The following is a 20887-nucleotide window of genomic DNA, read 5'->3' as shown; positions in this document are numbered from 1 at the left end:
ATCACACCCAAAGAGCTTAATGAGAAATGAGGAATCTTGGGCTTTACCCTCAGACTTTTGGCTTCAGCAGCTCTGGGGCAGGGCCAGGAATTAGCATTTAACAAGTAGCCTAGGAGATTCTCATGCACTGTGGTCTAAGGACCTCATTTTGAGAACCGCTGGACTGTGCTGGATCCCAGCTTGACTGTGACCAGCTCAGCCTCAAGAAGTAGGTGCAGTGAGAGAGGAGAAACTTCAAAGGGTGCACTAAGCCTCTAGGCGCCACTGTGAAGAAGCACATTCTCCTACACCCAGGGTCTGTATGGGTACTGGGTACCTCGAAGCCTTGGTTTTATTTTCTGTGTTCTAGTTAGTGGTTGGGGAAGGGGAAGTGCTCAAGTTAGCAGTATCACCTCAACGCAGAGGTCTGCTCTAGCTCTGCTGAGACAAAGTGTGAGTAAATACATTTAATATAACAATAGTATTATAATAACAGTAATTACATGTATAAAGTTTGCAGTTCCCCTCCCCACCCCACCCTCCTATAATGGTTTGCATAGCTCTGTTTCCTGTGACACCTCAGAATGGAGTCACCAGGAACAACAGCTGACCTAGCAGAGATGAGTGTTCTCAGGGAGAGTCAGGGTGGGATGGGACGAAGGGGAGAACTCAGGCTGACATGGAGCCGTGTCCTGGGAGTATGCAGCAGCCCAGGATGGGGCAGGACTGGATGAGGGATCATACTCCACCTCCGGAGTATGAAGGCAAGCAAGTGTGGTCACTCTGGTTCCTGCAGGAAGGCACTCGGCTGGAGAGCGCTAGAGATAGCAGCAGGGAAACACGCTGGTCCTTGGACCTCCTCTCTGTCCAGGAAGCAGAGGAAAGGAAGCATTCAGTGCCCTTCCAGTCCTCCACTATGTCCCACTGCCATCCCAAACCAAAATGTGCTGAGAGGGAGGCTGGAGCCAAGTTCTCCGTCTTCTCTAGAAGCCAGGAGAAAAGAGGGAGATGGGTTGGGAGAGGGGAGAAGCTGACTTCCAAGCAGCCGGGAGGAGGGCAGCACGTGCAAAAGGGAAGGCATGCTGGATGTAGTGAAGGGGTACGGACTCACCCAGGTCACAGAGGTGTAGTGGGGTCGCTCAGGGCTCGGGCATGACTCTGCAAGGAGAGGAAGTGCAGTGAACTTAAAGGCTAAGGAAACGTCTTTTCTATACTCCTCCCCATCTCCCAAGCCTGCCAATTCACCTCTCTGTCCTCCTCCTCAAAGTTCCTGAATTTTGCTGATTTAATCCAAGTCCAAATGCTGTTGGCATTACCCCCTTTCCATCCACTCCTGCACTATGCTCCTTTTTTTTTTTTTAATTAAGTTTACTTTTTTATCAAGTTTACTTATTTATCCTGAGAGAGAGCATGAGTGGGGGAGTGGCAGAGGGAGACAGAGGGAGACAGAGAGAGAATCCCAAGCAGGCTCCATGCTGTCAGCACAGAGCCCGACGTGGGGTTCAGTCCCACAAACCACGAGATCATGACCTGAACCGAAGTCAAGAGTCGGACTTTTAACTGACTGAGCCAGCCAGGTGCCCCCTATGCTCTTTACTTAAGATTCCTTTTTACCTCAGACCTTGATGCCTCTCAGCCAAGCCTGTGGGAGAGGAGGAAGGCAGACTGGACAATATATACAACCTGCGCTCTTGCTGGGTGCACAGGCTCATTAGTTCCCCCTGCCCCCGTGGGTTGAATGATCATAATATCCCACCCAGAAAGTGGCTGAAGAGATCACCCCATTCCCAGCCCTAACGCAGGGACTTACCTGCCGGGACAGCCCTAAGATCCCTCCACTGGCCAGAGTGGGAGTGCTGCTCCCAGGGTGGGGGGGTTGCAGGCTGGGGCTGTTTCTTGGTCCTGGGGACACATCTCCAGAAGAGTCAAGTGTTTCTGGGGCTGGAGGGGAAGCTAGGGTGAGAGCAGGGTATAGAACCCCTCTAGATTACCTTAAGCAACCAAGCTGCTCCATCAGGGAAGAAAAAGCTCCATAGCAACGGGAAGCTGTGAGTCACCATAGCAATCCATTTGCAAGAGAACCCCCCTACCAAGAGGCAGGAAATTGTCAGCAGCATCATTAGAGCAACCAGGGAAGAAGCGACAGGAAACTATAAGGATTGCCGTGGTGAACCAGGAGGGTACAACAGGAAGCTGAGCAGTTTCCATAGAAACTCAAGGAGAGCTAGAGAGAGAGGTACAGAGGAAGTGCTTCTTAGCAACAGGCTGCTGTAAGCATTACCCTAGCAACCAGATGGAAAGCTCTTTTAGCAATGGGGAAGCTGTACATAGTTGTCATGGCAACTGGGCTACTTGGCTAGAAAAAGGAATTGCTTAGCAGCAAGCAGCCTGAATATCACCACGATGACCCAGCTGTTGAGAGCCACCCCTTGAGAGGTGCCTCACCCAGGGAAATTTGCTTGACGTCCAGATCCCAGGCCTCCTCCTCGACGCGGGCAGGCAGGGAGCAGGCTCCCGGTGAGAGGCCGGGAAGGGAAGGGCCGGCATGCTCAAAGGATGACACGGCCACGGAAGCCCGGGTGCGGGCGGCTGCAGAGAGGGGGGGTGGTGGTGGGGTGGTGGTGTGGGAAAGCCCTCCCGGCTCTCTGAAGTGACCCTCAGTCTCATAGAGGGCCTCCCAGTCAGTCCCACAATTTCTGGGAGGACATGTCCACTCATTACCCTTCCTTACTTTTCCACCATGCCTCCCCACTGTGCCCTCACTCTCAAGGTCTTGACTTCTGGGGGCCACCCCCCCCCCAGCACTCTGGCCCTCACCTCTTCCAGTGAGCAAGGCACTCAGCGTCCGCTCCCCAAGGGCTTTGATGTCCAGGAAGGGTTTATTCCCAATGCCCATGGAGACCATCTGCTGCACTCGGAGCTCTAGGGAACAGAGACCCTGTTACCAACCTCCTTCAGCCCCTCTTCGCTCCAAGCCCTAGCACTGGAATGGGAGACACTTCTTTTGCTCCTTGCCAATTCTCATTCATCTGCTATCTCCTGTTACTCTTGCTGTTGACTGTTACTACACGGATGGTGATGGTGGTCCTAGACTTCCTCCTCAGACATCCGTCTCTTGTATCTTATTTGTTGCATTCTGCCTATTTGGCATTCCAGCCACCCACCTTCTCATACTCACCTTCTGCCCTTTATTGTGGACATTAAGAGCAAACCCCTCATTTTTGCATACATTTATAATTTACTAAGTGTATCCATATATATCACCTTATTTAATCGGGCCTATCACACTAAAATGTAGCTGTTACTTTCCATTTTTCAGATGAGTGGAATGAGGTTCAGAGAATTATAAACAAAAATCCAACCAAAAAACCCCAAAAAGAAACACACGTACTGGTCTATGTCACCCAGCAAGTACATTCTGGACCCCAGGTCCAGTGAGCTGTCCCTCATTCCCTTTTGCCCCGCCATTTGCTCTTGCTTTCCTGAAATTGGTAGCTTCCTCTTTCCTTTTGGTACACCTTACACTAATTTCTATGTCAGCAATCTCTCTCAAGTCAGATCTTGAATCATCTCCGAAGTCATTCTTTCTCCATCCCACACCCTGTTTCCCAAGTGGTCTCCACATGCTCTGGCTAACCTGCCATAACCTTGACCTCAAGCACACCCTCCCCTGGCCCTGCCCGGTACCCTTGTTGTGGGCTGCTTGTCTCCACAGCAGCTGGGCAATAGAACTGGTCCACTTGAGTTTGATCTCTGGTGAGGCTGCCTGCAGAGTGTATGCCTCTCGTGCACGCCGCCGCCGAAACCACAACTCAAAGCAGAGGCCACTGTCACCGATGTTTTCTGTTAGCCCCATGTCAGCAGTCTGAGAAAGAGCGGAGGAGAGTGGGTGAAGACAGAGTGAATCCTGGCTAGATGGTACCACATGGAAAAGCACTACACTTAGCTTGGCATCTGGTGGATGTTCAGTAAATGTTTGCTCAACACCTACCATATGCCAAGTGCTCTACATGTAGGCTTCCTAACAACCATAATTTACAGACGGGGAATGCCCAGAGACAGGAAGCAGCTTGCCCAAGGGTTTATCACAGCTTAGCAGAGAAAGAGGGTTCAAACCCATGTCTACATTATTCCGAACCTAGGCTTTTTTCCCTATACTGTACTCGCCCCTAAAGAGCTGGAACGAACGTAGGGGAGGAAAGTTTAGAAACCCTTAGAATCATGCCGCACTGCTTGACCTAGGCCTCTAGGTCTCTTATTTTATTTTATTTTACTTATTTTATTTTATTTTAAATATTTATTTTGAGAGAGAGAGAGGGAGGGAGAGAGAGAGAGAGAACATGCATGTGTGGGGGAGGGGAATCTTAAGCAGGCTTCAGGTTGTCAGCACAGAGCCGGACGTGGGGCTCCATCCCTCAAACTGTGAGATTGTGACCTGAACTGAAAACAAGAGTCAGATGCTTAACTGACTCAGCCACCCAGACATCCCCTAGAGATTTTGTTTTTAAGTAATCTCTACACCCAACGTGGTGCTTGAACTCACAACCCCAAGATCAAGAGGTGTATGCTCTATTGACTGAGCCAGCCAGGTGCCCCTAGGATTAGAGGTCTCTACTGATGTTTATCTGAATACCAAAGCTGTTTCCTGAAGCAAGGCCTCCCTCATCTTGGGTTCAGTTCTACTCGTTCCATCAACTCAAGCTATAGATAGATAGATAGATAGATAGATAATAGAGTCCTCTCTCCTGACCCCCAGGGACCACTCCTAACTCAGAAAACATATATTCTTAATGGGAAAGGTCCTCCTCCATTCTGGGTTAGAATGCCTCGTGAGTGTCCCACATGAATGATAAGGAAAACCCCAATGACAGTAACAGGAGTTTCTATCACTCCCCCAACACCTTAACCTGATGGTTGATTAAGGTCAAAGCCTGTTTTAGATGATGCAGATTCTGAACCTCGGTTGGGGTTGAATGTCCAAAACATCTTGAGTTCTCAAGAAGAGCATGGCTTCTTGTCCCGTCCCTCTCCAAATCTCCCCTTTCCAGCATTGTACCTTAAAGGCCTGCTTGTAAACAAAGGTCTCTGACCCCCCCTCAGCACCCTTGAGCTTGCTGAACAGGAGGAGATGCTCAAAGAGAAAGACATGGCGAAGGCACTTCTTTCGACCACAGATGACAGTGAAGGGGTCCCGGTGCAGGAGCTGTCCCTGCTCCTTCAGATCTGTCTGGGGAAAGGAAAAGGAAAGATAATTGGCCCTGGAGCCCTTTGAGTATATTTTGTGGGGAGTAAAAATGAGATTTATAGGGCAAGGGGCCTAATGTACTGGTTCTCAGGCTGAGTTAGGAAATCAGTGAGGGCCTTGACCTAGAATCCATCCATGGTCACCATGCACAGCGCACCTGGCCTAGTAACATAGCCCTGCCTTTCAAGACAGAAGGTACGCTGTATACTAGGGTTATAGCCTCCCCCTCCCATAGTGTGGTTACAGGGTTATAGTGGGGAAATCTTTGAACGTTGGGGATAAAGCACCATTCTGACCCAGGAAGAGAATCAGCAAAGAATTGAAGGGGAAAGAGGTCTATCCTAGAGGAGGCAGGTTCCCTACCTGTTCTGGAACTTCTGGGCTAGAAAGAAACGAGGTAGGGGAGAATAAGGTATATGTTGGGTGTTGAGGAAGAACAGAGTAGGTAAGGAAAGAGAAGAATTGGGAATGGAACAGGAAAGCACATGGGATGTCAGGCAGGACATAGCTTCTTTATTTATAGATGAGGACACTGAGGCCCAGTGAAGTTCAGTGACTTGACCAAGGCCATCTAGCTGATTAGGAATTAGAGCCTGGGCCCTCTGACCTTGAGTCTAGTTCTCTTGTCACCAGCCACACTGCATCTAAGGCCACAAGGCTAGACCGTTTGAACTGGAGTGATGAGCCATGGCCTTACCTCGCAGCCACGTACTGCCTCCACGGCCAGCAGGTCTCTGCCACGGGTCTCCTGTTCCCGGAGCAGCTGCACGGCAGCCCCAAGAGCCTGGCGCTCAGAACTCAGTTCAGGCCCAGCTTCCCTTAGGAGCTCCTCCAGGAGCCGCCCATACCGAGCGAGCTGCTCCAGGGGCTGCTGCAGGGCGCGGGGCAGGTAAGGGCCACTCTCTGTGGAGCCCTAGTTGGGGAGGAGACAGACAGGGATGAGGAGGGTGGGGGCTGGAGCTGGTGGGGGCTGAGTTCTGTAGGGAAGGTGGATAGTAGTCCAGGCTTTCAGGGGTAGATTAAGCCCAGATACAGCCAAAGGTAAGATGAAAACTTTCTCCAGGAAGAAAGCAGGTAGGGGGCCTGCAGGAGAGTCAATCATCCTCTATCTTGAAGGAGAATGAAAGAGGAACACAAATTATCCCTTACAGTCTCTGGCTTTTAACTTTTGACATCACTTTCGTATCTTTCGATGTAAAGTCTTTTGATCCTCAGAGCACTCTGTGAGTTAGACAGAGTGTATATTGCATCCATTGACCAGATGCAGAAACAGAGACCCAGAGGAAATCAAGAGTCTTGCCCAAAGTCCCTCAGGATAAAAATGCATGCTCACTTGGCTTCCAGGCCGGTGTTTGTCCCACCCTCAGCAATTCTGGGAGATTATTAGTAGGTGATGTTCCTGGGCACATCCAGGAAAACTTTCTTTCCCTGAGAGACTTTGAGGGTGGCACGTTTTGGGTACTCCTGACCCCTCTCCTTCTCATGAGGGTTGGAGCAAAGGTTACCTTGGTTGGGGGGCCAAGTGCAGCCAAACCATTCTCCAGTTTGTGTCGGTGCTTCACATACTGGGCATAAAGGCTGAACTGGTCCCCCTGTGCCAGAAGAGAAGAGACAAGCCATTATCTGGTGAGAGACAAGCCTCTCCTTTTCCTCCTCCCCATCGTCACTACAACGCAGAGGAGAGATGGGCCACTGGGTCTGCCTAGGAAACGACCGGCTTCCATGTAGTGAGTGAAGGCCAGGCAGCACTCGAGGACAGGGACACAGGCTAAGGAGATCCAGAGGGGCCCAGAGAACAGGACTGGGCCCCAGAGTCTTGGACCACATACTTTGGGAGGTGGCGGGGAATGGATACTGAGAAGGAGGGACAAGTGGATGGGGCTGAAGCATGAGAAGGGAGAGGACCTGGAAGAAGTTTGAGGGGTCACTCACGTGGCGAAGAAAGCAGGCCCCAATGCGCAGGGGGTGGGTGGCGCAGCCCTGAAGCTCCCGTAAAAAATGTGTCCGGTGGAAGCTGCGAAGCCTCTCCCGCGTACTCAGGGCGGCAGCCCAGGCGCCCCTCAGTTCAGGAGTCAGCTCAGGCCCAGGTGGCACTGGCTCACTCAACGTGGCCACGTACTCTTGCTCACAGGCAATCAGCTCAGACACCAGACGCTGCTGGGCGCTGCAGGAGCAACAGGAAGTAGTGTCAGAGGAGATGGGGGCACGGGAGGGAGTCACCACCTCCAACAACTTCGTAGTCTTTTCCTGCTGGGCCGTTGGGCCTGCCTCTTGGGCACTGATTGGCCTGGGCTCTCACCTGATGCTTCGCTTGCGCTCCATCCGGGGGGTGCCTACTCCCCAGGGCCCGTCTGGACCTCCAGCTCGGCCCAGCAGCACATGTTCCCGGGGTGAGCACGTCCTGTCAACCACCTCAGTACTGGTGACTTCTAGGCCTCGGATCAGCACGGTCCTTGGAGGCCTGCCCTCTGCCTCTGGAGCCAAGTCAGGGCCCTCCTCTTCACAGTCCTCCCCACAGGGCGCCAGGGAGCAATGGGATGGGGCTGCACGTGGCCCAGGGCTGCTGGGGAGCAGCAGGGAGCTAAGGCTGGGCGAGGGGCTGTGGGGGCCCCGGGAGGCCCCTCCGCTGCTAGTGCTGTCTGCCCGTCGTCGCCGGTGGCCCTGTGGACTCGCCTCCTCTCCCAGGTGTTGCTGAATCCTCCTTTCCAGCTCTTGGCAGCGGGCCCGGCAGCGGCCCCATTCTCGCAGGGCTGCAGGGCTGCCCAGGTCCAAGGCCAGGGCCCGCATCTCCTGGAAGGTGCCAGCGCTCGGCTCCGGGGCCCGCCGCAGGGCCAGGGCTGCCAGCACTGCCTCCCGACCCGGTCCCGCTCCTGCCAGCCGAGCAGAACCTTCATTCACCCATTCATGTGCCTGCCAGGCCAAAGCGGGTGGTCGGGAATGGGGAGAGAAAGAGTGAGGTTCTGTGCCACTCACACATGCTGCCCAATGACAGCTCCTGTCCTCTTTTGCCGCTGGCTTCCCAGTGCCCGTCACCCTCTTAGTCCTCTGAGAGTCCCTCTGAGAGAGGGATGTCATTATCATCCCCATTCTAAAGATGCAGACTTGAGAACTCAGAGACACTTCAAGATCTGTGCAACATCTTCACTATCCCAGCACCACTGCCTAACCGTGTCACTCCAAGCTGGTACAGAGACAAAGGGGCCTGGATGTGAGAAGAGCCAATACTTACCCCGTGTTTATCAGTGGCAGGCTCTGTACTAAGTGCTTTTATATATTACCTATGTCATCCTCACAGCAGCCCTGTGAGGTGGGTGCCTATGGAGGCATGCTCAAGTTTAGAAACTTGTCCCAGATCACTCAGCAAGTAAGTGGCAGAGCCAAGAATCAAAGGAGATGGTCTCCTGAGTCCCTGCTTTTAGCTACTACCTGATCAGCTTCTCCATGCAGAAGGCAGGCAATGGTGGGCCCAGAAGAGGATCTGCACACACCTGCTGGAAGAAGCGCTGTAGCCGCAGGGCCCGATGGAGGCCACTCTCAACCTGCTCCAGCCGCTGTTCAAAGACATCCAGAACCTTCTGGGAGGTGGTGTCCTCCTCCAGGGCCAAGGCCTCCCGGGCCTGGGCCAGGCGCTCCTGAAGAAGGAAGGCTGAACTCAGACCCCGTCCTCAGGCCTAGTCAGTCTGCCCCTCCTTCCCCGCGTGCTTCTCCTCACCTGCCCCTCTCCCCCTTCTCACCTGAACCTCAGTGCTGAAAGCCCGGAACTGTAGCTCTGTCTCTTGCAGGGCAGACAGGGAGTCCCCAGGCACAGCAAAGCTTGCCAGCTGCTCCTCCCCAGGGCCTGAGAGCCACTGTAGCACCTAAGACAGACAAGGGGGCACAGAAGGGCCGTGAGGGAGAAGGAGGCCATGTGGTGGGAAGGAGAGCTGAAATCCAGCTCCAACCCCACCACCCTAATCCACGGACCCTTGGGTAAACCATTTCATATCAGCTGTAGTGTGGGAACGGTAACATTGGTTGGTAGTAGTTCCCACAAAGCTCTAGTGAGAGATCATTTGTAAAGCACAAGAAGAAGGGGAAGCTGGGCTGGCAGGGAGCACTGAGGGAGGAGGATGAGGGCTCCAGGGCTCTGTCTGCAGGTGACATAGATAAAGCTGGTGTGGGCCTGAGGTGGATGAGGATCCTCTGGATAATGGAGGGGGCTGGGAGAAATTTCACATTCACTGAGTCCAACGACAAGTGGGCAGGGGTCCCAGGGGCCTGGCTTGGAGAGACAAGACAGTGCGCGCACGTGTGTGTGTGTGTGTGTCAATGTGGGTGCGTGTGTCCACCTCTAGCTGCCTATTATGGCGATCTAAGGACTCTCATATTAGTTCTGGAATATTTAACCAAAAAGGGATGGTAATATTTTCTTCTGAAGAAAGGCTGGAAGCTGGCATAGGACAGCCTGAGGAGAAGTCTGAGGATGTTCCTAATAATTAGAGCCCAACCATAAACACTTCTCTGTCCTTTGCTGAATTCATTTGGTCATCCCAACATCCTTGAGAGGTCAGTGTCATTATCATCCCCATTCTAAAAATTTTTTTTTTTTCAACGTTTTTTATTTATTTTTGGGACAGAGAGAAACAGACAGAGCATGAACGGGGGAGGGGCAGATAGAGGGAGACACAGAATCAGAAACAGGCTCCAGGCTCTGAGCCATCAGCCCAGAGCCCGACACGGGGCTCGAACTCACGGACCGTGAGATTGTGACCTGGCTGAAGTCGGACGCTTAACCGACTGCGCCACCCAGGCGCCCCTATCATCCCCATTCTAAAGATGCAGACTTGAGAACTCAGAGACACTTCAAGATCTGTGCAACATCTCATTCCTAACAGAGCTAGAACTCAAGCTGGGAACTTTAGACTCCAAATCCTGTGTGCTAACGGTTTTGAAATGGGGAAAACAGCTAACAAGCAAGCAAACAAACAGTAAGAGATACCACCCTTTGGATACTGGGATGGAGGAAGGCACTATGTGGAAACCCCAGAAAACAGAAAGCCCTGTCCCCCACTTTGACATTGACCCTGCGATGACTCTTCCCCTGATGCCCACATGCAGGTCCATGAGGTGTTCACTCACCATGCCTGGGGCTCTGAGGGAACAATCAGATTGCAAACCACCCCCATACCCTACATGGTAGAATGATCCCTGTGGGGCTCTTAACCCCAGGAGAATAATGAAGGTTCAGAAAAGCCAGCCTTATCCCTGAATCTTCCCCACATAAGAGGCCTTAGCATCTTCCATTGCCCTCTCCTTCCAAAGTGGAGGAAGCTGGGACCTTACCAGCCTCAGGTTTGGGGAAGACATTGTATAAAGAGTTGAGGGAGCTTGGGTAGAAGTGTAGTTAAAGAGCTGGTACCAAGAGACATTTATTATTTTAAGCTAATAGGCACGCTAGAGTCAATCAGCTCTTCCCAGAATCCCCTAGGGCACCCAAGCATCTCACAGTCTCTAAGGATTCTTGATCAAAGATCGACAGTGGGGCAGGGGAGATCTGGCTTCTCTTCTTTGCTGGTCCTTAGATGCTATCTCTCCCTTGTTGAATCTCACACTGACCAGACCATCCTCCAGGGTGGGGTGAGAAGAAGGAGGTTAGGAGAACACTATCAACCATAAATGTCAGCAGAAAAGGGAGTGCTGGAGGCCAGGCTCCCGGGCCAAGTAAGAGAGGTCTGGGGGTCCAGGCCCACCTGCTGGAGTCGGTGTAGACGCTGCCGCCGCTCCTGCTCTTGTACATGCAGGTTGGAGAGGCGCACAAGCTGGTGAATGGCTTCGTCCACCTCCTGGTACAGTGTAGCGGGGCCAGGGCCCTCCAGCCTGGGGAAAGAGAGGGGCAGAATGAACTATTGCCCTTATCAACCCTTCCCTGCTCCCACCCCATTCCATCCTTGCATCTTAGTATGAGATGTAGCACAGCATCGTGGGTCAGAGTACAAGCCTGGATTTGAATCCTGACTGAATTACTGACTAATCTTGGCCAAGGCATTTAACATTTCTCATCCTCCAAATCTGTCTGTAATCATAACTAGCACCTAGGGATGTAATGTGAAAATTATAATAAGTGGAAATGCATACTCTCCTGTCCAGATACCTGCTCAGTAAGAATTATCTGGCAGCTAAGGTTTATTGACAGCTCTCTGCTGTGTCTCCACACCCCCATGTCCACCCGCCCACCCCCTCCCATCCCCCCTCATACTTGCTGCTATGGGTGGAGCGCAGCCTCATCAGGATGGCTCCCCCATCCCTCTGCAGCTCCGTCAGTCGGGGATCTGCCAGCACCTTCTGTAGGGGCTCAAGCATTCCTACAGCCTCCTGGGGGCAAGGAGCAGTTGAATGTTGGCGTTCCACTAGAGAGCCCCCATCCCAACCCTTTTGTCCCATCTCGTTTCCTACCTCTCCTTCTGGCTCTGCGGCTCCCTCCAGCTCCTCAATGGCTTGCCGCACAGAGCACAGCACACCTTGACACAGGAGGCACAGCCTTGCCACTTCCTGAAACACACACACAGGGATGGAGGTGGGGCAGTCCCAGAGACTCTTACAGAGACAATGCTCAGTTAGTTTCTGACTTTGTTGTTTACTAACTGTACGACATTAAGCAGGTCCAGAAACCTCCCTGAACCTCAGTTTCCTCAACTGTAAAGTGAGGAGAAGACACACAGGATTTTGCGAGGTTTAAAGAGATGATGCTAAGTAAGCACTTAGCATGGGACTGGTACAGCATACAGCTTAGTAAATGTAAGTCTCCTTTTCCTCTATGTGCGCTAGGTGTTCGCCCTATAAAATGCTCCTCTCTGCCTGTTCAGACTGACATCCCCTTTGATGCATAGTTTAGAGACCATGTTACAAACCCTCTTTCATACTTAGCTCAGATCATGTTCACCTGTCTTTTCTTGAATGTTCACAGCACTTAGATTCACAGAATCAGAGATTATATCACAATTGCTCTATTTTTTCGTTGAAGACCCTGAGGCCTGGATGTTGGTGCAGGGAATAAGTGCAGAAAGGGTACCATCTCTGGAAGTGGGGTACAGTAATTTGTCCTAGGTCACATGGAACTAGAACCAGACTTCATGACTGTCAGCTCGTTCCAGAACCTCAGTAAAACTACCTTACACTCTTCTCCAATAGCTTCTTACTTATGTCCCACCAAAAATCATATGCTGCTTGATATCACATTAAGAACCTGTTTAACAGGGGTGTCTGACTGGCTCATTCGGTTAAACATCCGACTTCAGCTCAGGTCACGATCTCATGATTCATGGGTTCGAGCCCCGCATCAGGCTCTATGCCGACAGCTCAGAGCCTAGAGCCTGCTTCAGATTCTGTGTTTCCCTCTCTCTCTGCCCTTCTCCCTCTCAAAAATAAATAAACATTAAAAAAAAAAAAAAGAACATTTAACATATTCCTCTCATCTCCCCGGTAGCCCATGGTACATGCTTAATACTGTGATCATGGGTTGTGAGCCATAAATACTTATTGAATTGAGGGGCCTCTGGGTAGCTCAGTTGGTAAGTGTCCGACTCTTGATTTCAGCTCAGGTCATGATCTCACAGTCTGTGAATCGGGCTCTGTGCAGACAGCACAGAGCCTGCTTGGGATCCTCTGTCTCCCCCTCTCTTTCTGCCCCTCTGCGCTCACATACTCTCTCTCTCTCTCTCAAAAATAAACAAACATTAAAAAAAACCTTATTGAATTGAATGGAAAGGAAATCACTTTTTCTCAACCCCATGGTCATGTCTCAGATCCGCCCTCTCTCTCCCAGAATTTTCTGAGCTGGGTCATTCCTGGCTCCCAGTGTCCTGGGTAGGGGTGGTGAAGCTTACCTGGTGTGTCTCTACCCAGTAGCTGGGCGAGGGTTCCCTGTGACCTCCCAAGTCCCACGGCAGCTCCTCTGGCTTGGCCACTCTTTTCAGATCACTTTCTGACACCAACTCAGCGCCCTGTAGACATGTGAAGGCAGGGGATTCTGGCCTGGCCACCCAGGGGTTCAGGGACCAGCCTGGGGCTCTTCTCTCTCCACTATTAAGGGGGACTGGCTGGGAGTGAGGAGCTCAAACCTGAAGTCCATAGAATTCAGTCAGAGGGTCATCATGAGTGAGAAGCAGCAGACGCTGAATGAGAGGAGGGTCTCCTGAGTCCTAAGGGCAAAGAAGAATAGCCCTAAACTGCGGGCAACTGGGTGCCATTCCAGGCTACCGGGGAAGGGTTATGGTCAGGAGAAATACCTGTGTCAAGGGGTGGTTGGTTACCTGAAGTTGACTTAGAACAGGAATGAGTGCTGGAGGCAGTGGGGGTGCCTTTCGAAGGTCCAACAGGATGGACAGCCCCAATATCTGGAGATCAGGCCTGTGGGGGCAGAAGAGCCAAGGAGGCAGTGTGTATGCACCTGTGTGTGTATTGAGGGGATAGTGGCCCAGGGTCTGGCTTTACTGTTACTAGTTCTCAGGAGAAGTTAGTTCCTGGTACTTTTGGGAAGCAATGGGCAAAAGGCCAAAGTGTGAGTTTGTGTCCAAGAGGCAGTGATCTAGCATTCAGGAGTCTGTATTCACATGGCTACTAAATCATAGGATCATGGTCTGAAAAATTAGGACTTCTATGCTCTGGAAGGGTGTGAACTCAATTTCAGTCCATAGCATGATGCCTACTAGGTTCTTGGGGCTTAGTAAATAGTTGTTGAGTGAGTAAATCAATACCCCGATAATCTAGGTAGTGCCTTAGGGTATTGAAAGTCAGCAATGTTGACTTTGAGGATTGATGAAGATATCCTGGAGGTTAGAGGTCAGCAAGGTCAGCAGTCAATGACTTAAAAATGTGACGGGTGAGGAACTAGGTATCCTAGACGTCAAGAAGTCAGTGTTCTGAGAAGAAAGGGGGCCAGGGTCCTCATGACCAGGAGGTTAATGTCCAGGGTGCCGCTGCTGGGCCTCGGTTACCTGAGCAATGAGTGGAGGTAATGAAGAGCAGTGCTCAGCATGTCTCGAGAGGGTGGGGGTTCTTCAGGAGGGCATGGTGGGGTAATGGTCAGCAGAGCTCGCCCACTCTGGTCCATCCCTCCTGAGGACACAAAATGGACAGTATGTCCTGGCTGGGGGCAGGCCTTGGCTGCCTCCCAACCACCCAGCCTCCCTCGACAGCCCACCCTGGTTGCTTCTCTTTCCCTCCTAACACTGATGCCCACTGACCAGTCAGGACAAGGAATCCAGATGCCATCAAGTCCCAAGCTACATCCGGGTCATCAGAGATGGAGACTGGAGAGGCCTCTTCTGGGACACTGTCCCCTTTCATTTCCTGCACAGCCTCCAAGGGTGGTGTTGGTGGGTCTGATGGAAGCCCTTCTGGACCTGTGGGTCCTGCACAGACACAAGCAGAGCTGCTGGGCCTGAGGTGGGGAGGGTTCTGGCTGTCAGGTTCCCAGCTCCTCCTCTAGCCCCCTCCCTTGGCCCAATCTATGCTGACCCTTGCCTTACCAGCTCTGGTGCCATCTCACCTGCTATGCATACTAGGCTGGGGCCCTCCTGCTCCTTCTTTCTGGCCGTCTCTTCTATAGGTCCACAGGCTTCTGGGGGCCGAGACTCTTTTTTGTCTGCTGGTCCGAGCTCCTCTTTCAGCTCAGACTCTGGCTTCTCTGAGCCTTTGTGCTCCTCCTCAACCGGGTTGCATCCTGGAAGCTCCTGCTCATTTGGCGGGGGCAGACTGACATGGACTTCCTGGTGGCTGGACTCTTCCTTGTCCCCAAGGCTCAGTGGAGCACTGTCCCCTCCTCGGCTAAGAGCCCCTCTGCCTGCAGCACGTTTCTTTCTCCTGTTTCCTTTGCCTGTTCTCCGAGGGGTGCCGGGTGGTCCTTCAGCCCCCTGGCCTGCCCCTCCCCCAACCTCCCCTGGCCTCAGGGGGCAAGATTCAGAGGATTCCCCCAATGTTTCTGCTGGAGACTCAGATACCTCTAGGGCTGTCGTTTCTGGGAGAGCCTCAGCTCCAGGGGGAGACCCGGGGGAGGCTCCAGTGCTGCTTCCCTCACCAGGTGGGCGTGCCCCATCCTGGTCCCGGGCCCCCAGACCCTTCTGGTGCATCCAGGCCCGGTGTCTCCTGTGCCGGCCCTTTCCTCCAGCACCCTTTCGGGTGGGTACCGTCCGGGTCCTGGAGAGGCCTGAGGAGCCCTCAGCATCTGTGGGGCTCCCCCTTGCAGGCAGTGTCACTTCCAGCAGCTCCACGTACTCGCCCTCGGGTCCTTCAGCGGGGGCATTGTGCCCATCCCCAGGACTCCGGGTGCCCAGGGCCTCCTCAGGGAGTGGAGGGCTGGGGAGCCCTGGGGGTCCAGAGGGCAGCTCGGGGGGCAGTGTGCTTGGCCGATGTCCAACCATGAGGCCTCCTTTGTGCACAAATCGTGGGCAGATGAGCTCTGCCCAGGGCAGCCGCTGAATGCCAGAGGGCGCAGATAGTAGGCAAGTACTGAGGCGACCTGTTGGCCGGTCCTTATTGATGCCTTGCAGCCACTCAGGTGTGAATAGGTAGGCACAGGCCTCATTGGGCACAGGCAACTCCTGTACCCGCCCGCCCCCTGGGGCCAGGCACTTGAGTGCCAGGCGGGGTGCTTGGGCTGCTGAGGGCACCACTTGCAGGTAGAAGTCTCCTGGACGTAGCAGCTGCCAGGGCAGGGCTGCGAGCTGCACCACCACCTGCTCGTGCAGGCAGAGGGGCCAGCCCTCATGGAAGAAGAGGAAACCGCTGTACTGGGCCTGGGGAGAGAGGTGGGACTGCGCTCAGGCCCCCGCTGATGAAGCCAGCAGGAGAAGGCAGTTAGAATGGGACCACCCTAGGCAGGGCTGGCCTTTGGCCTGATAGGTCACAATCCCAGGGGAGCTGGAGGGATGTTCATGTAGCAGAGGAGGATTGGGACTGTTCAGTTTTCTGCTAGTAGGAAGCTTCTCTAGCAAACAAGTTCCATGCGTGGGAGGGTAACAACTGAGTCATTACATATGGTATGGTCAGCAGATGCCATTGTCTTAGAGGGATCAGAGACTCCTAGGAGTCTTAGGAGTCTTTATATCAGCAGAAGTGAAGGATCTCTGTTGAGTCCTGTTTGGGGGAGTTAGTATCTTGAGAAATCCATATGAGGGGGGAAATGTCTGGAATTGGGTCTGATGGGACTGTGGGAGTTGATATTTTTTTTAGGGGTCAATATTTGGGGAAGATGAGTGTCTGTGTGCGTTAGTATCTTAGTGGCCTGTGCCTCTGGGGGCCATCAGTGTTGGGAGCTGGCGTAGGTGGAAATTAGTCTGGCTAGTCTCTCAGGCGAGACAGTGGATCTTAGGGGCCACTCACACAGGCTTCCTGCTGGACCTTGGCAAGCAGGTGCTTGGCGGGCACCAGGAAGTCCAGCGTGTACCTCAGCGCATCCTCCCGATAAGTCCTCTCCACCACCTGGAACACCTGGCCCAACAGTGTGGGGGCCGTTGCCTCGAAGGGCGGGTACAGGGCGGCCAGCGTGCTCTGCACACAGTCCTCCACTGGCTCGGGCTCCTGGGAGAGATAAGACGGGCTGCAGATCCCTGGAGAGCATGGCTCCTGGTATGGGGCTGGGAGTGACTCCCAGGGGCCACCTCATGCACATTATGTGCTCAGAGAGGACACTCAGGAAATGGTGGCTGAATGAGCCTGGGATGGCCCCGGTGGGACTGGATCAGTCAGAGTGCATAGGACTAGTGGTGTATTCCACACTGGAGCTCTGAGACGTTGGCTTTGGAGGGCCAGGGAGAATTTTTGGTGAATGTCTCTGATCTCAGGGCCATTCCTGGTTCTTGAGTTGGGACGATTGATTGCATAGGGACTCCTCAGGGAGAGACAGGCCTCTGGGCCACCAGAAGATTCAGTGATGGCTGAGAGAGTTCTGAAGGGTGGAGAGCTTTCGCACAGCCATCCTATAAGCCCCTCCTCACAGGGTCTACCATCTGGGGAGCTCCATCTCAAGTGGAGGTGCCACCATCCATGAACAATCATCTCCTAGAGATGGTCATTGGGTGGGAAGAAGGAGGACTAAAGGGCTGTCTGTGGCGTCTTTCTAGCAACCTCTTCCCTCTCAGAGTGGCTCTGAAGGAATCACCCACTTCCCCACATGGGGGATTGGGTTACAAAGAACGGGGTGGGTACAGCTGAAAGAGGAAATAGTCACAAAAGGGACATGTGGGGAAGGGAGGAGGCTTCGATGTTATGTATTTTCTGATTCCAGTAGGACCTCTCCACCAACTCCACCTGTAGCCACTGTCTCAAAAGACTCAGCCCTGCTTTCTCTAAATTTGCCTCCCTAGGTGAATCAATGGGTATCTTTCTCCAATGTGTACCCTAAACAACCACTCCTCAGGCTAAATTCCTTTGCATACTAATTTCTCTTTCAAGATGGCTTTGAAGTTCTTTGTATCAGATTTGTTCGCTCTAAGTGGGCAAGGGGATGCTCACTGCCGTGTTCATCTAGTTCTTTATGACCACCCTCCCCCAGTTTTGTCTTTGCCCTGCAGACAAAACTGCATATTTTACCAATTGCCCATCTGTCCTGACCCTCTGAGAAGCTAGGGCAGCCACTCCGGAGTCGGACATTCAGTGCGTCAGCGCGGAGACCCAGCCCCAAGGTGTGTGGGCGAGCAGACAGACCCCTCAGTGTTCCGTGGACCCGGCTAGCGGCTAGCGCAAAGAGGGGCGGGGGGAGGTGGGAGGAGGGGAGAGTGGAGAGTGGCGGGGTGAGGCAAAGTGGGCTGTCCGATCGGAGGCCAGGAGGGGGTAGCTAGAGCTGGAGCAGCGAGGCAGCTGCAACCCATTAGGGGCGGTGAGCTCATGGCTGAGCGAGAGTCTCAGCCACAGGAAACTGCAGCGGCAGGAGGGGAGGAGGGGTCTGGGGTGGGAGGCGGCGGGCAGGAGCACAGAGACCGGGCCTCCAGTCGGCCAGGACCAAAAAGGAGACCAGAGAGACTGAGTCAGCTCTCCCTGGCCCAGTTCCTCTTTTTTCTTGCTCCAGCCTCCCTGCCAGGGGGTGCCCTTCCTTCTGTAGAGAAGCAGCCCCGGTAGTGCTCCTCCCCCCACCTCCTTGCAGTGAGCGCCCCCTGGCAGGGCCTCCCCCCTCCTCCACTCTTGCAGTGAGCGCCCCTTTAGCCTTGTACCTCCCACCCCCCTGCAGTGGAGTGGGCGCTCTCTCTGGCAGTGCTCACTACTTGGAATGATTCTTCAGAGAGAACTTCTGGAGTGAAAGTTCCCAGAATAGTGTCCACTCCTGTTGGTAGGGGCTCCCCCTTAATAGTGCCACCCTGCTTCCTGTGTCCTAAGTTGCTGCTGCCAGAGTCTCCTACCTCCTGCGGGGAGCTCCCGCTGGTGCTCCCTCCCCTCTGCAGCTGAGGACTCTAAGACAGTGCTTCTGTTCCCTGCAGCAAGAGCCCTGGGGCACTCTCCCCAGACCCCCCCCATCTCTTGTCTGCTCTGGCAGCGTCACGCCCCCTCCCCACTCTGTCCACTATCTTGAAGCAACCCGTCTTTCTCCACGGGAATTTCCCTCTTTGGCCACGTCCCTGGCCCCAGCCCAGCCACAGCTGTGGCCAGTCCCCCAGGGCCGGATGGGTGGGCCTAGCTCACCGGGCTGGGGACTGGGATGGAAAATGGTGGTTCCAGGCAGGTCAGTTCTCATGACCCGAGGCCGGGCCCCTTCCAGGGCCACTGCAGCACCAACCCGCAGGGGTCTCCCGCGGGTAAGGAGCTGGGACCCGGAGGGGGAGGGAAGATCCTGCAAAGGAAGGCACAGGTCGGGACAGAGGAGGGCGGGGGGAGGCGTGTGGACTGGGGGAGCGACCAAAGGGAGGATGGGGGAGGGGGCGGAGAAGAAGGGAAGAAAGAGAGTGAGAGCAATACCCGGTGGGGACAGAGCCAGACAGTGGGGCAGACAGACCAAAGAAAAGAAGGGGGGGATGGGCGGGAGGAGAGTCCCAGAAGCGCTCGACAGACCAAGGCAGGCGCTGGAGGCACTGGGCTGGGGGCTGGCGGCCCCGAGCGGGCTGCGCTAAGGCAGAGGGGGACACCGGGGCTGCGACGCCGGACTCACCATGGCTCGGCGCGGGGCCGCGTCCGACGCTCGGGCGGGCGGGGCCGGGCGCGCCGCCGCCTCCCTCCCGCCGCTCGCGTCTCGCCGGGTCTGGCTGGGGGACAGCTCCGGCCGCGGTGGCGGATCGGCCCGCCCGGGCTCCCAGGCCGCGGGGCCCCGCCAGGGAGGGCCGAGACGGCCGCCCCTCCCCGCCCCGCCTTTCAGTGCCCGCCTCCGCCTCCGCGCCGGACCCCCTGCCGGGACTCCTTCTCCCGCGCGGAGCCTCTCCGCTGCTTCCCCGACGCCCCAGCAGATCTGCCTCCCTCTCCCGCAACGCGCTTCCTCCTCCGCCCCGCCCTCCAGTGGGCAGCCCCGACCCTGGCCCTCGGACGCCCGCCTTGGCGAGGATGCCCCTCTTTTGCCGCCGCCGCCTCGCTCCCTGCGGGATCAGTTTAGCTTCCGCAAGGGACACTCCAGAGGGTGGGGCGTGCGTGAATTTTCTGGGGTACCTAGCCTAGGACTGGGGTCCTTTGGCGGCCGGCGCCTCCCGTCTGTAACTCGCCCGGGAACCTGTACTCCCCGTGGTTGCCAGACTTCGGCAGCACCTGGAGCTCGGAAAAGACCCCCAGGCCCCTGCCGACTCTGGTGGAGCTGAGGGCAGGGAAATCAGGGGATTCCTTCCACCCTCCAGGGGCTTGCCCGCCCTCTTTCCCTCCCATCTCCTTCGGCCTCGAGCCTTCTGGCTCCGACAATGGGCTCCTCTGTGCGGCCAGGGGAGGGCGGAGGCGGGGGGATAGGCGGAATTAGGGAGCTGGGAAGGCTTGGGGTGGGGGGTGGGGGTGAACATCGTGACGGAAGGGGAGCAGGGTCTTCGGATCAAATCCTCCTGCAGGGGTGTGCACTTTGGCAGACGTTTTCTGAATTCTTTTCTCCCTGCCCCTTCCCCTCTGCATCATGTCTCTCCATTTTCGGCTGGCGGAGGGAAGGCATCAGACACCCCGCCCCTCTCCCCGAGTCAGATCCCATGATTCGAAAGACCCTTCCTTCTTATGGGGTGGCGATACAAGTCTCCCAAGGTCGCTAGGGCTCAAGGCGGTGAGGATGGTTATCTGGCGCAGCAAAGAGGGGTAGTCTAGTTAAGAAAGTTCTAGTCTCACCCATCCTCCACTGCATCTGGATGTGAAATGAAGCCCCTGCGAGGGTTTCCCAGGAGAGCAGGGGAGGCTTAGGCATAGACGGGAGATGCTTTTGTTCCTCCTGCGAGCGGGCAAAGGGAAGCCCTGTAGGGGGTGGGGGTGGGGGTGGCACTTCCCAAGGGTGGACGTTTGAGAGGAGATCGGAAAGCTAAATAGTCCCCAGAGAGGGGCGTGAAGGCATGTGCCACTGCGGGTGGGGGCTAACGTTTGGAAAACGTCCTGCCAGTGGGTGCAGCACCTGTGAGGCCAGGAGGCTGGAGCCTCTGGGCAGTGGTTGGAACCGCTGGAGAGGAGGGCGTCACCTAGGTGATGAGCTCTTCTTTCACTACCTCTGAAAGCTAAACTCCATCCTTTCTCCACTCCACTAGGTCTGGG

At 54.7% G+C, this 20887-nt stretch overlaps 1 protein-coding gene across 2 annotated transcripts; it reads right to left on the bottom strand.

The window, feature by feature from the left end:
- Positions 1-431: 431 nt before the first annotated feature.
- Positions 432-19758, bottom strand: ARHGEF40 (Rho guanine nucleotide exchange factor 40). 2 transcript variants are annotated; one of them, XM_060619135.3, is made up of 24 exons: positions 19338-19758; positions 16583-16780; positions 14751-15996; positions 14446-14613; positions 14197-14317; positions 13513-13609; positions 13321-13401; positions 13087-13203; positions 11657-11752; positions 11460-11575; positions 10954-11080; positions 8959-9081; positions 8713-8856; positions 7524-8134; positions 7157-7388; positions 6730-6816; positions 5922-6137; positions 5036-5206; positions 3667-3844; positions 2797-2901; positions 2425-2568; positions 1790-1920; positions 1091-1137; positions 432-842 (listed from the first exon to the last, which is right to left on the bottom strand). In XM_060619135.3, the coding sequence occupies exons 1-23, from the start codon at positions 19338-19340 to the stop codon at positions 1096-1098; spliced, it is 4554 nt and encodes a 1517-aa protein (XP_060475118.1). In that variant the 5' UTR covers positions 19341-19758; the 3' UTR covers positions 432-842; positions 1091-1095. The 2 variants fall into 2 exon arrangements, with proteins under 2 accessions (XP_060475118.1, XP_060475117.1); XM_060619134.3 differs by lacking the exon at positions 2425-2568 and having other exon boundaries at positions 19338-19650.
- Between the last annotated feature and the right edge of the window lie 1129 nt (positions 19759-20887).

The sequence above is a fragment of the Panthera onca genome, chromosome B3, assembly GCF_046562875.1.
Source record: "Panthera onca isolate mPanOnc1 chromosome B3, mPanOnc1 haplotype 2, whole genome shotgun sequence".
NCBI classification, from domain to species: Eukaryota; Metazoa; Chordata; class Mammalia; order Carnivora; family Felidae; genus Panthera; species Panthera onca.
The sequence above is the reverse complement of the archived record's forward strand: the minus strand, read 5'-3'. Positions and strand labels throughout refer to the sequence as shown.

What these genes read in the sequence shown, in the direction of transcription:
- ARHGEF40 (XM_060619135.3), bottom strand. An exon ending in TGCCTTGCTCACTGGAAGAG is followed by an intron (nt 2,569 to 2,796) that starts GTGAGGGCCAGA and finishes CCCTCTCTGCAG; the next exon opens with CCGCCCGCACCCGGGCTTCC. An exon ending in TCTTAGGGCTGTCCCGGCAG is followed by an intron (nt 1,138 to 1,789) that starts GTAAGTCCCTGC and finishes CTCTCCTTGCAG; the next exon opens with AGTCATGCCCGAGCCCTGAG.